General features: G+C 39.9%; 1 protein-coding gene across 1 annotated transcript; it reads right to left on the reverse strand.

Annotated features, from left to right (window-relative positions):
• Window positions 1-217: 217 nt before the first annotated feature.
• CRYBB3 (crystallin beta B3) lies at window positions 218-12,958 on the reverse strand. Its single transcript, XM_072147085.1, has 6 exons — window positions 12,856-12,958; window positions 10,377-10,457; window positions 7,147-7,265; window positions 5,019-5,151; window positions 1,518-1,660; window positions 218-576 (listed from the first exon to the last, which is right to left on the reverse strand). Exons 1-6 carry the CDS (start codon window positions 12,907-12,909, stop codon window positions 363-365), a joined length of 744 nt encoding a protein of 247 aa, XP_072003186.1. The 5' UTR covers window positions 12,910-12,958; the 3' UTR covers window positions 218-362.
• Window positions 12,959-13,788: the final 830 nt, after the last annotated feature.

The raw sequence follows: 13,788 nt of genomic DNA on the forward strand, positions 1-13,788 counted from the left end.
ACCCGTAAATCCCTAATAGGGTGCTTCGTAATGCTTGGCTTACACAGAGACTGTTTGTGGACTACAGATGTCCGTTGATAGTCAAATCAGTTAGAAGTACTACAAGAAGTCTTTAGCATACCCAAGGCATTTCCTGTTTTGTTACATAATTAAATCCCTACGAATGTTAAAACAGCTTAACCTGAATATTCTCTATGGGGAAAAAAAACAAAATAACTCAGCGATGTAGTAATCTTTATTTAAGATTACAGACTGACATAATAAAGAGACGTTACCAAGTTTTAAAATCATTTTACTCGTCTCTTCTTGCCGTGCTTGTCAGCAGAAGAGGGTGACAACTGGTGTGTGTGTTTTGCTCTCCTTCAGCTACTGGCTGGGGCAGTGGCTGGTGCAGAAGCAGGTGCCACTGCTGGGGTTTGAGCAAAGCAACCACGCTTGTGCCACTGCATGTCACGAATACGGCGAACAGACTGTATCTGGGGTTGGTTAGCCTCCCAGTCATTCCAGTGCCTGTATTCATTCTTCTCAAAGACATATTGACGACCTCTGTAGCCAGGGTATTCATATCCTACCCAACTGCAACAGAAAACAGACTGAATTAAGCCTTTTTGTGTCAAGTTAGGAACAAACATCAAGTTTTTGTGTGGGCAAGTGAGAAATGGGCATGTGTGAGTACCTTTATGAATAAATGAATAGACACAGGGTTGTAAAGGAATTGAAAAGTGTGGCTACCTTCATCCTTAAAGGAGTTGTCCAAGTTAAATATTTTTCTTAAAGGGGTACTACCTGTGGATTGGGGCCCCTAGATGAAGAGTGGCCCCGGCTGCTCCATTCATTACTATGGCACTGACGTAGATTGGCAAACACTGCCATACTGGGCAATATCCAGCAGATTTCTTTATCTCAGGTTACGACAGGTGTGAAACAGACCCCCATTCTTGTGATCCGTGGGGGTCCCATCACTGAGACCCCCACTGATCAGAAGTTAGCTAACATGTATGACACTGAAGAACTCCTTTAATATAGGTCCCAAACACAGGATGGTAACATAATAAAGTTTACTGTTTTTTCCTCAGCAATCCAGTGCTTCCCATTCCACAAGGCTCCTGGTCTTTGAGTGATGTCCAGCACTGAATTGCTGGGGTAAAAAAAAGAGGTGGGTAAACCTCTATTATACTATATTGTCTTATTGGCAATTGTCTAGGACCGAAATAACAAAAACAATATTGTATAAAACCCCTTTAAACAATGAAACTCCTGTCCATTTAACATACCATAAATGGCCAGGAAAGAAATTGGATCATTATCTAATTTAAACTTCTTTTTGGCCCTTTTTTTTTGTAACTATTCCCGAAATACACAAAGAATGGAGAAGCCTGAACAACAAAAGAAACAAATGAAGGGACATTTTTGACAAACATTATTTCTGATGTCACTGTTACTGTAAAATAACCTTCGTACTCATTATAATAATAGTAAAATAACATAAGACTACAAGTGTAAATATGAGCTCTTACGTTCCATTGAGGACCTTGATACTGGCCACACGATCTTGGAAGCCATGAGCCCACAGACTGGGTACATCATCATCCACAATCTCCATCTTCCTTCCATTATAACCAGCATTTTCAAATAGGTGGATCTTATGCTCAGCACTATCCTACATTAAAAAAGGTATTGTAAGCAGTACATCATTTTAGTCATTTTTGAGGCAGATGTTGAAATAAAAGTGTTCAGGGAGTTTATAAGAGTCAGTTACCCCAAACCCAGTAATGGACAAACCCACATAGCAGATCTAAACTTTTTCATTGTAGCTCAAATCTGTTTAGTCTACACACCTGGTTTTGTCTCCCAATAACCATAATCATAATAATAAGCATTCATATTTAAATTGGTCATTAAAATATAAGCTATTATGTCATTAATTGTTATTTAATATTTTGCTCTCCTTAGCAGAAAAATGTTGTGGACATACACTATAATGAAATGCTAACGGCCCTTCAATTGGTCCTGTGACCTTTTCCCTGTGGAGGAGGGATCAAAGGGATTTGCCTATGAAAGAAAATTCTTAAATTTCAATCCCCTAGTGTGTTGACCCATAAAGATAATTTTTAACCCCTATTTTACAATTTCACTCATTTCATTTGCTGTTTCATTGCTGTTTTAGCTTCTATAACTAAATGATGGTCATTGTAATATTCCAGAAAGTGGGCGGGGACTCTCTAAGCAGACACATTATAATCCCTGTAGTTCTGCGTGGTGACAATGTGGTTAGATTATCAGGGTACAAGGTTTATATACAAGTTAATTTAGCTTCTGAACATTGTACTAGTATCTGACACATAGAAAGAGAGAGGAGACAGATCAGAGATGAGAGATAATGAGATCCATGAGATGAATATAGCTCACAATGACACTCTCAGCTCTGCTAACTTACCTATAACACACACTTCTGCTATGTACCTCCCTTTCCCCTGCTACAAAGATCTTGTCTCTCCTCAGATAGCTTTACTCTCCTCAGGATGTGTTGTTGTTTGCTGGCAGGAAGTCAGTGTGTGTGTGAGCTCATCCTGGAATGCAAGTGTGGGGGCTAGAGGCAGAGAGTATCTCAGTGTAGCATCAGACAGAATAACAAGGTCTCAACTCAGAGGGTCGGGTCTAGGGACAACCAAAATTGCGTACACCAGGACTGATAGAGACAGTTTGGACTTATATCTGTGAAATACTGTATTTTTGTTAGTAGCATTGAATTAGAGAATGAGTTATTTTGGTATCCTGAGTATATTTAAGAAACTTGCCTTTGTAGGACTACTCCTTTAAGCTATTTTTTGTGATTAATGACATTGAGTTTCGTTGTATTCATTTATGTATAGCATTATGAGTTTTTATATTAGAAGTTCATATTTCTGGAATACCCCTTTAAAATAACTAACCTGACCTGAGATGTAAACTTACCTTATCTCATGAAACCTCCAAGGTTGGTTTAACACCATTTACAAATTTGGGCCAAGTAGTTAACTAAAACATATTCAAGGGCTAGAAGGGGTCAATGAGCTTTATGTATGGAGAACTTGCTGGACTCTTCCTACCAGTTGCACTTTTAGCAAACCCGGCTTTACTCAATTACTTTTACCACTTTTGCGCAGTGGAGGATTGTAGAAGTCTCACTGCATTGTATGTCTGAGTATGCATGCCACTGCTCCATTCACATTTTCTTTGTTATGTGCTTGGCATTAGTGTCATTGTTTAAATGTTCAGTAGTTTGATTCAAGATTTACTATATATTAAACATATTATTTTCAAAAATATGTTTATGACAAAAATCTCAGAATTTGTCCCAACATCTCTTGTGTTACAAAAAATAGAAAGAGTTGAACAAGAATGGCATTCGCCACTTGGTTGTTGATCTTCTCAATGGCACAGTTTATTCATACTTACAGGCACAAAAACAAACATGTAGGGATCTAAGGAGGACTGTGAAACACCTCATGTGTGCCATTCATGTTCAACTTTTCCTATTTTTTCCATTTTTTCATACTAATTCGGTTTTGAGAATAGCACCATTCGTTTTTTGGTCAAAGAAAGAATATTTTTGAAAAAAGTACCCATGTTTGTCCATTGGGGTAACAACACACTATGACAATATTCACACCAATTTTTCTAGATGCAGCAGTTCCATTTCTTTTTCTATATAATTTACTTATCCCTTGTGTTACATTTATCAAGGGTTTTAGACAGTTTTCAGACACTTTCACAAATAGTAAGATAAAAGAATGTGGTTTTGTTGGAAAAGGTGCGTGCCACTATTTTTTTCTCTAGCGGTAAATAAGCCATCAAGTTGGGAGCACAAAGTGAGTCTATACACTCTTAGACTAAAGTGTCACATTAATCATTCGGCATTAGACACTTCAATAAATTTGCTGCCTTATATGAATTTGGACACTTAAAAGGGGTTATCCGATTTCAGCAAATAATTGATATGGTTTTTGAATCGAAAAGTTATACAATTTTCCACTATACTTTCAGCATCAATTCCTCACTGTTTTCTAGATCTCTGCTTGCTATCCTTCTGTAGAAAGCTTCTATGTTTACTTTCAATGGATAGAAAGTTGGTCATGGTCTTGTGAAAGACACGGCTCTGATTACTTTCTATAATTACAGCTCGAGCACCTTTCTATCATCACAAGACCATGAGCAAATTTGTATCCACTGGAATAAAAAATAGAAGCTTTGAATATAAGGACAGCAAGCAGAAATCTAGAAAACAATGAGGAATCGATACAGAAAGTATAGTGGAAAATTGTACAATGTTTCTTTACACAAACAGCACTAATTATTCACTGAAAGTGGTAAACCCCTTTAGTCTTTCCCAATTTTCAAAACTCAATATTCACAGGGACCCAAACAATAAGCCTCTGTTTGTCAGTCTCTGTCTGTCTGTAATAATCTCATGCATCTCATAATCTCTCTCTTTCTATGTGTCAGTGTGTTAGTACAACGTTAGAAGCCAGATGATACTGTAATCGCATTGTCACCCCACAGAACAAGATGGATCATAATGGGTCTGCTTAAAGAGTCCCCTCCCACACACTGGAATTTTGCACTGACCAGCCTCGGGAGTGATAGGAGCTAAAACAAAGTTAAATTGTAAAGTAAGAGGTTAAAATGATCTTTATTGTGTTGACATCATTAGGGGATTGAGATGTGAGAATTTTCTTTCATGGGAAAACCCCTTTAAGAACAAAACTACATAACCTATATTATACATAACCCGTAACTATATTTAACTACCTACATTTATAATTTTAAATATGTGCATAAATCAATGCCAAGGGCAGTGTGTGGTAGATTTTATTTTACAGGGCAGACACTGAAGCACAATCTTCTGGCAGTGCAGGAAACATCAACAGTGATATAGAATAGATGCTGGTCTCGATAAATCCTACTAAAGTGATGAGGAGATGAGAAAACAGCTTCCTAATATCTCTATATTTACCATAATGCACAATGTAACTCACAATGTTCAAGGGACGGATGGACATCAAATAGTCACTCCTGTGGCTGTTAGACCAGGTGTCCCATCTTGGATAGTCGCCCTTTTCCAGGACAAATTGTTCCCCACCAAATGCCTGTCTCTCAAAACTGAGCCATCTACATATAAAGAACAAGAGAAATGACTATACACAACACTTTACTGTAAAATGGCACATGTAACATATTTTACAAGTTAAAGGACACCTGTCATCAGGTCTCTGTAATTAATTCTGTCACCACTACCTGTTAGAGCAGCTCACAAGGATTCCATCCCAGCCTTTATCTAGTTAATTTGTACAGTAATCATTATAAAATCATATTTTCTATTATGCAAATGAGTCTGGGCACATGGAGAGAGAAAGTGATGTCACCCCTCTTACCCCTCCCCTCTCCTCCCCTGCTCATGTCTGTGTGTAATGTATAGTAAAGCTTTGCTACTGCTTGTAGACATCATCTACACAAGTACCTGACATGTTCTGCTACACACACGTGAGACACCAACATCAGCTACACAAGTACCTGACATGTTCTGCTATACACATGTGTGATCACAGACATCAGCTACACAAGTACCTGACATGTTCTGCTATACACATGTGTGAGACACCGACATCAGCTACACAAGTACCTGACATGTTCTGCTATTCACATGTGTGAGGCACAGACATCAGCTATGCAAGTACCTTACATGTTCTGCTGTACACATGTGAGACACAGACAGAAGCTACACAAGTACCTGACATGTTCTGCTATTCACATGTGTGATACACAGACATCAGCTACACAAGTGCCTGACATGCTCTGCTATACACATGTGAGACACAGACAGAAGCTACACAAGTACCTGACATGTTCTGCTATAAACATGTGAGAGACACAGACATCAGCTACACAAGTACCTGACATGTTCTGCTATACACATGTGTGACACAGACATCAGCTACACAAGTGCCTGACATGTTCTGCTATGTGTGACACAGACATCAGCTACACAAGTACCTGACATGTTCTGCTATACACATCTGTGAGACACAGACATCAGCTACACAAGTACCTGACATGTTCTCCTATACACATGTGTGAGACACCGACATCAGCTACACAAGTACCTGACATGTTCTGCTATACACATGTGAGAGACACAGACATCAGCTACACAAATACCTGACATGTTCTGCTATACACATGTGAGACCCAGACATCAGCTACACAAGTGCCTGACATGTTCTGCTATACACGTGATAGACACATACATCAGCTACATAAGTGCCTGACATGTTCTGCTATACACATGTGAGACACAAACATCAGCTACACAACTACCTGACATGTTCTGCTATTAACATGTGTGAGACACAGAAATCAGCTACACAAATACCTGACATGTTCTGCTATACACATGTGTGACACAGACATCAGCTACACAAGTGCCTGACATGTTCTGCTATGTGTGACACAGACATCAGCTACACAAGTGCCTGACATGTTCTGCTATACACATCTGTGAGACACAGACATCAGCTACACAAATACCTGACATGTTCTCCTATACACATGCGTGAGACACCGGCATCAGCTACACAAGTGCCTGACATGTTCTGCTATACACATCTGTGAGACACAGACATCAGCTACACAAATACCTGACATGTTCTCCTATACACATGTGTGAGACACCGGCATCAGCTACACAAGTATCTGACATGTTCTCCTATATTCCTGGTGTCTGCACCAGCATAGGACCACCCATCTGACACTAGAGAGACTAATTAGCATAGGTTTGCTTGGAAGGAGCAGACAGCTTGGCTCCAACCATCTGGCAATAGAATAGAAATCCTAAATAATAACATCCACATTGTTCTGCAATGGTAACAAGCAAGTGAAAGCTGTTTGCAATTCTATAGGCATCTTTTTGCACCTTTACCGTTGCTTTCTCTGTATACATACAAATTCTGCTTTGTGTAATTACTTACTGTTATTTTATGGAGTCCATGGCAACCATTTGTACCCCACAATTGCCTCCTTCTCCATATCGTTTAGGTGCCACTGTTTAGGTTACCTACTAATTCAGATTGTCTCCTAAATGAAGAAGTCTCTTAAGCATGTACTCACGGTCCAGATTCCACCTGGATGGATCCAACTTTCTCGAGTCCTTTCTCTCCCAAGTTCTGGCATTCTCCAGTAAGCTCACATTTCTTTCCTTGAAAATTCTCCAATTCATAGAGCGTGATCTAATGGTAAAAAAAAAAAATAAAAAATATGGTGGCAATTGTAATTTTGCTTCCAACAAACACACCCAGGCCCCTAGATGTACAAAGAATCAGCCTTTACAATTTCCTATGGCAGAGAGTTCCATTGTCTTACTGCTCTTACTGTAAAGAATCCCTGTCTATGGAGATGGTAGAACCGGTTCTCCACTAGGCAGTGGCGGATGAAGTGTCCCATGGGCCTCGGGCTGTTCACACAACTAGGGCACCCCCCAGCGCCGAACCAAGATGTGCCCAGATGTTAGGATTTAAAGAGGACCTTTCACCCCCCCAAAGACCCCCACCAAATATGTCCCCCATAATTCTCCCTCAGCCCTATTCTAGCAATGACATTTTAAAAAAAATTTAGGTTGGAAAGTTAGAGGGGGTCGGCCGACACACCACTTCCACGCTGCTTATTCACATTGCCGGCCAAATATATATAACATTCCGCAAGGGCTGTGAATAAGCATGGTGCCGCTGGATAGCAGAGAGCCATCAGCGATTGTGCAACACATGCGCTGCTGCTGGCTATTCTTACAGGTCATCGCTGACAGGGGCGTGGAGGGGGTGTGTAGGTCAGCCCCCTCATGAATACGGCCGACTGCCAGGGGACGGGATATGAGGATCAGACCTCTTATTTGGTAAGAGGATGGATCGATTAAAACTAACTTTGCAACCTAAATTTTTTTTAAAATATCATTGCTAGAATAGGGCTGGGGGAGGATTATGGGGGACATATTTGGTGGGGGGCTTTTGGGGGGTGACAGGTTCTCTTTAAGTACTACTCTATGTAATCCATATCCTTAATCTTAAACTGTTCATAAAAGTAATTTAATGATGAATTTTAATTGCGTTCTTACAACTCATCTATCTAGGAAAGCCAATAACATTCCCTTAACTGCATGAAACCGTCCACCCCAACTACCGTCTAGAGCAGATCTCCCAGACAGTGTAGGAGATGTGGATTGCAACCCCTGACAGGCCTGACCTCTGTGCACTCTGCAGCTGAACTCTGTCTCATACTGTAAATACTCACGTATAAGCCAAGGCTCCTAATTTTACCACAAAAAGAAAACTGGGAAAGGTTATTGACTGTAGTATAAGCCCTAGGGGTGAGTGCAGCCGCTACTCTAATAACATGTTGAGCAGCAGCCACACCTCATTAGTGAAATCTCCACAGCAGAGCCCCCCTTTACATTAATGTCCACAGCAAATGCCCCTTTTAATGAAATGTCCAAAGCAGATGCCCCCTTCAATGTCCACTACATGTCCACCGCAGATGCCCCCTTTACTGAAATGTCCACCCCAGATGCCCCCCTTAAATGAAATGCCCACATTAGATGGACCCCTTTTAATGAAATGTCCACAGCAGATTCCCCTTTAATGAAATGTCAACCCCAGATGCCCCCATTTAATGAAATGTCCACCACAGGTGCCCATTTAATGAAAAAAAATCTATACTTACCTTCCGGCTTCTTCTCCCCAGCCTCGCAGCTCTGTCTACTCCTTCCGGCCCAGGCGCATCACTATGAGTCAGCGGTGTCGCTGCCACGTGATGTCATAGTGGAAGGGCCTGCGGTGCCCATATACTGTAATGTCATGCGGCCGCAACAACGCCACGTCATAGTGATTTGCCCGGGCCAGAAGGAGAAGAAGCCGTAAGGTGAGTATAGATTTTGTTTTTAAGACTAATGGCGGATCTTCATATGGGGCTTGGGTATGGCCCCAGGCGCCTGCCCATACCACCTATATGAAGATCCGCCGTTGCCTCTAGGTGTAGAGAATGCCCCTTGTCCTGGCTTTATAAACATCTCAGTTCTGCCCTTTCAGATACTTAAAAGATATATTTATTAAGACGTCATCCCTTTGCAAACCTCTTCACTGATTCCCAAAATTGTACATAATGGGGCACATTCACTAAAAACTGTGCATACTGCATTATGTTTAGTTTGCCTGCATACTGTGCAGGGTCCGCCAGATTCAGGATTTGTGGTGCCCGTTCTTCATAAATCTGGCACCCCTGCACTGCCCCAACAGAGTGCACCACTTTTTTAGTGCAGCTTTGAAATGGGATGTGCAAAACACTTTTGTTGAACTCTGCATGATAAATGTGGCGCATAGTCCGACAATGCACCACTATCGGTGACAAAATTTGTGTCGCATGAAGAATAGTGCAACCGCAATACAAAAGGGCCGTGCGACACATATGTGGCGCGGACACTTCTTAAATACATGTGCAAGTCCGACAGACAACTAGTGCAAAATGCATAGTACATGTGCCCCAATATTCTTGGTTTACAGATATAAATGCTCAATGCCTAGTCAACTGAAAGAATTAGAATACTTTACTGTATATATGGACATAACATATGTGTTATCTACAGGGGCTCTTTAACAAAGAAAAGGAAGATGTTACTACTTTGTACTCCCCATCATGTGAGTTAAAGGAAATTTTCAAGGGTGTGCCTGCTAAAACAGGATCTGTACTTGTTTTTGCTTCTCATAAATTAGTTTTTGAGAAAACTGTCTTTTAAAACTATGCAAATGAGCCTCGGGGGCCCCTGGCTACACCACATAAGCCCCTTCTGGCTCCATAGTCTGGTAATTATTTATGCCTCCATTCGGCTCTCTGGCTGGGGAGGAAGGAGATGGACAAAGACGCAGAAAGGAGTTGAGAATAATTAGCAGATGTGGAAGGGGCCAGAAGGGGCATCTGTGCCTCATATGGATGATTTTAATAGATGGTTTACTCAAAAACTTAGCTACATACTGCAGCCATGGAGAGAGCAGAAAGGGTTTACACTCACAGCTGTATAACAGGAGAGTAAAAAAGAGAGATCCGTCTTCAATCTGGTAGACAGGTTTGCCAAAGCAATGGAGAGGTATCATTGTAACCAGTGAGCACAGCCTGTTTTACATGCGCATGACTGTATTAGTGGCTGTGATCTGGCTGCACCAATCATGGCCTGAATAGAGGTCTATGGCACCTGGTCACAGTGTGGTGAGCAGTGCCTGTCGGTGTGGCCAAGCCGCAAAAGATAGGACATGACATGACATGACAAGCTGACAACATATTAGTGAATAACACAATACCTTGTAGTTTCCGCCAATACCGCCATGGCTCTTGCCAGCTGCCATCTGTTCTGGAGTGCTCTGTGGTTCACTCATGTTTACCTAGGGCAGAAATATCAAGTATGTAGTTGGGGTCCCATCTGATGCTAGTTGCCACCACTGCGCCATTGCTCACTTTAGCCAGGAAGATTGATGCATGTACAAACCTATTTCTTAAAGGGAACATGTATCAGGAGCCCTTTTTCTGTCTCAACCATGTACCCATAGAGAATAGTGTGTACATCACCATAATGTTTATATAATAAAACTGACTTTTTAAGATAAAAAGAAAAGATAGATGAAAGTTTAGTCCTGTGTCCTATGCGAGTGGTCAGTGAGAAGGGGTTCCCCCCAAGTCCACACTTGGGAAATTGCTATGTCATGAGTCTATTTCAAATAGAAGGGATATGTTTTGTTTTTTTTTTAAATTGAAGTAGATAAAAAATTGAAATGATGGATTGATTTCCTGAAGGTGGGGAGTAACTGGTTCTAACTTGCCACTCCCATGGGACACGGAACACTGCTCTACAGAAAGAAAGGTGACCTTTCATCTAACTTTTATTTTTATCAGAAAAAGCCAGTTTTATTATATAAACACTTTGGCAATGTGTAGAGTATTCTCTATGGGGAAGCCAGAATAAGGGCTCCTGTTGAAAGGTTCCCTTTAAAGGAAGTCTACCATCAAAATCAAGCATGATAAATCAGGGACGCTAACTCATAGATCAAGGCACTGTGACTGTAATACTCTTATATTTGCTATAAAATCTAGAATAGATTAGAATATTTGTTCTAAAATCAACTTTTAAACTTATGCTAATGTGTTACAAGAGCCCCCCCATGTATATATACATATGAAAGATTATTGTGCTCTTTTGTATACAATGAAGCAAATAGCAGGAGTTTTAGCGATAGTCATTGAAAAAGATACAATTGTAATCACCATAACTGATATGTGAAATAAATATAAATCATGTCACATCATAAACTTCATAATATAATCATATAGTCTGGTTAAGCAAGCTAAACAACTGTTCTGTTTCCTGTGCAGTTTTAGGTGATCCTGTGACATTCATGTGACTTTATATCTCGCCTACACATCAGTGTCTTGCCTTGAACATATTTTTGTTAAAACTAATAACCAGTTTAAGTGTTTGTAATAGATATTCAGAAAGTCTGGAGGCGTAAATATGAAGACCATCTGTGAATATGATACTTGTGACCTTTAGATCAGATGAGTCTGCAGACTCATAGACATTAAACTGTCCAACACGCCTGCTTATATACTTATCCAGATGAAGAAGTTCTCTGTTTTGAAAAGGTCTCTTAGTTGCTAACGTAAAACATATCATATATTAGCAAACTGTATACGGCACACTATGCAAGGAGATACAACATACTTATGACAGCCACATCAACATTACTTTTATCTACATTATGACCACTAGATGGCCATCTACTAGATTTCTGCAGTATATGTAAAAAGTTACCAAAAGAGAAAAAAACATTGGCTCAGGGTGTGTAATAAATCTGGCCTGTCATAAAGACTTTGACACCTATTGATTGGGCTAGATTGTGGCAATGCAACATTGAGGTATATAATGTAACATTTTACACAACACTCTCTATCACAGCCGTTATACCCCCATTTTGTCACAAAGTTCTAGTAACAAACAAAGTAGTAAATCTTCTCCAATTGTTTTTTTTATTATTAAGGAGACAAAAGCCTCAATAGGTCCCTACTGTTTGCACACAAGTAAACATCAGTAGCATAAGGAAAGTAACAATAGATCTTGGGGGCAGGTGCTATACAAGTCAATAATTTCATTCAAATACCTATAAATAAACCAATAATAATATGACTGTATTACCACTTGAAGAGAGAGAAGCTATTTGTATACACATATAAAATAAATATGAAATTCTCTACCTTATCATAGCAATACTAACAATATATGGTTCCAAATACGTCATCTGTATCACAATCCAAAATACTCCGCATCACTTAAAAAACATTCACTACCTTACCGTACGGACCATTTGGATATGTAAATGAATGAATACATTAGCATATCCCATATATATGTATATATATATATATATATATATGTGTGTGTGTGTATATATATATATATATATATATATATATATATATATATATATATATATATGATAACAACTCAGTTTAGATTGGTGACGAATTGTCGTGTATGGTCCATTAGGCCATTCATCTTAACTGTATGTTTTTCCCCCTAGCCAAGAACTCTTTGCTCTTTAAACTATCTATCATCGCATGGTGTCTCAATAGTCCTTCAAAGAGAGGAGAAGAGTCTTAGAAGTTTATAGAACCTGGTTCATAAGTCACAATATAAATCAAACCAAAGAGTTATGCATATCCAAAGGCGTATACTGAAGAACTCCAGAGATGTGCACAGCAAATGTTAGTATGAGTGGACCACCGTACCTCTTCTGCTGACTCTATTCTGAAATGACCATAGCCTATTAAAGAGATGGCCATATTTATATATGGTAACAGTGAATAGAGCTTTACAGGGTAAGGATGCTGAGGCAGCAACTGTGTCTATCCCATTGTCTCCATCAGATTTCACATGAATAGTCTGTACTGGGCATCCACTGTGCACACCAGACACTGTCCTACCTTACAGCTCACAGCTCATTTTCAGAAGATTAGTGATTGACTTTGGGTCAGCATGTTCAGATTGCCTCACTCTCTCACTTCATGCCAAATATTTAGGCTCAAATACAACTCATCAGCAGTTTGTATCCCACTGTACGGAAGATAGCGAGGACAGACCAAATAACAAACCACCCTTGCAGAGGCGACTGTCGAAAATTCCCTAAACTTTTTATAGAAAATTTATACATATTGGTTTATATATGAAAGAAAAGTGCACCCCCTGCTTCCCACATATCTGTTACTGCTTTTAAAGGACCACCCAATGTATTGTACCCAGCCAATCCAGTATGACCATTGGTTATATTAGGCACCTTCCCTCCACAGTAAAGTATCAAAGTATTAAAGGGATTTTCCCATTAATTAAAGTTATCTCCCATGGATAAATGTTCTGACTGTTAACTCCCATATCTCTGCCCTGCATTTACAGCATTAGCTTGTCCTGTAGGCCACAAAGTCCCATGACAATCATGTCCCATGGACAAGCAGTTAAACCTTTGACAACTCCAGTTTGTCTCGAGTACAAATCTGCCGGCCTGTCTTAAAAGGTTGTTCAATATGGTTTGTGTAAGGAAAAGTCATACAATTTTCCAATATACATTTTGTATCAATTCCTCTGTTTGCTTTCCTATTGCAGAAAGCTTCTAGGTTTACTTCCAGTGGATAGACATCTGTCCTTGGTGATGTGATGGACATGCAGGT

The sequence above is a fragment of the Engystomops pustulosus genome, chromosome 1 (assembly GCF_040894005.1).
Source record: "Engystomops pustulosus chromosome 1, aEngPut4.maternal, whole genome shotgun sequence".
Lineage (NCBI taxonomy): Eukaryota > Metazoa > Chordata > Amphibia > Anura > Leptodactylidae > Engystomops > Engystomops pustulosus.

Excerpts from the sequence above, each read along its gene's own strand:
- CRYBB3 (XM_072147085.1), bottom strand. The coding sequence starts at position 12,909 with ATGGCCATCTCTTTAATAGGCTATGGTCATTTCAGAATAGAGTCAGCA. Across the intron at positions 5,152-7,146 it reads ATCCAGGTGGAATCTGGACC|ATGGCTCAGTTTTGAGAGAC; the intron begins GTGAGTACATGC and ends CTTTATATGTAG. Across the intron at positions 577-1,517 it reads ATCAAGGTCCTCAATGGAAC|TTGGGTAGGATATGAATACC; the intron begins GTAAGAGCTCAT and ends TTTCTGTTGCAG.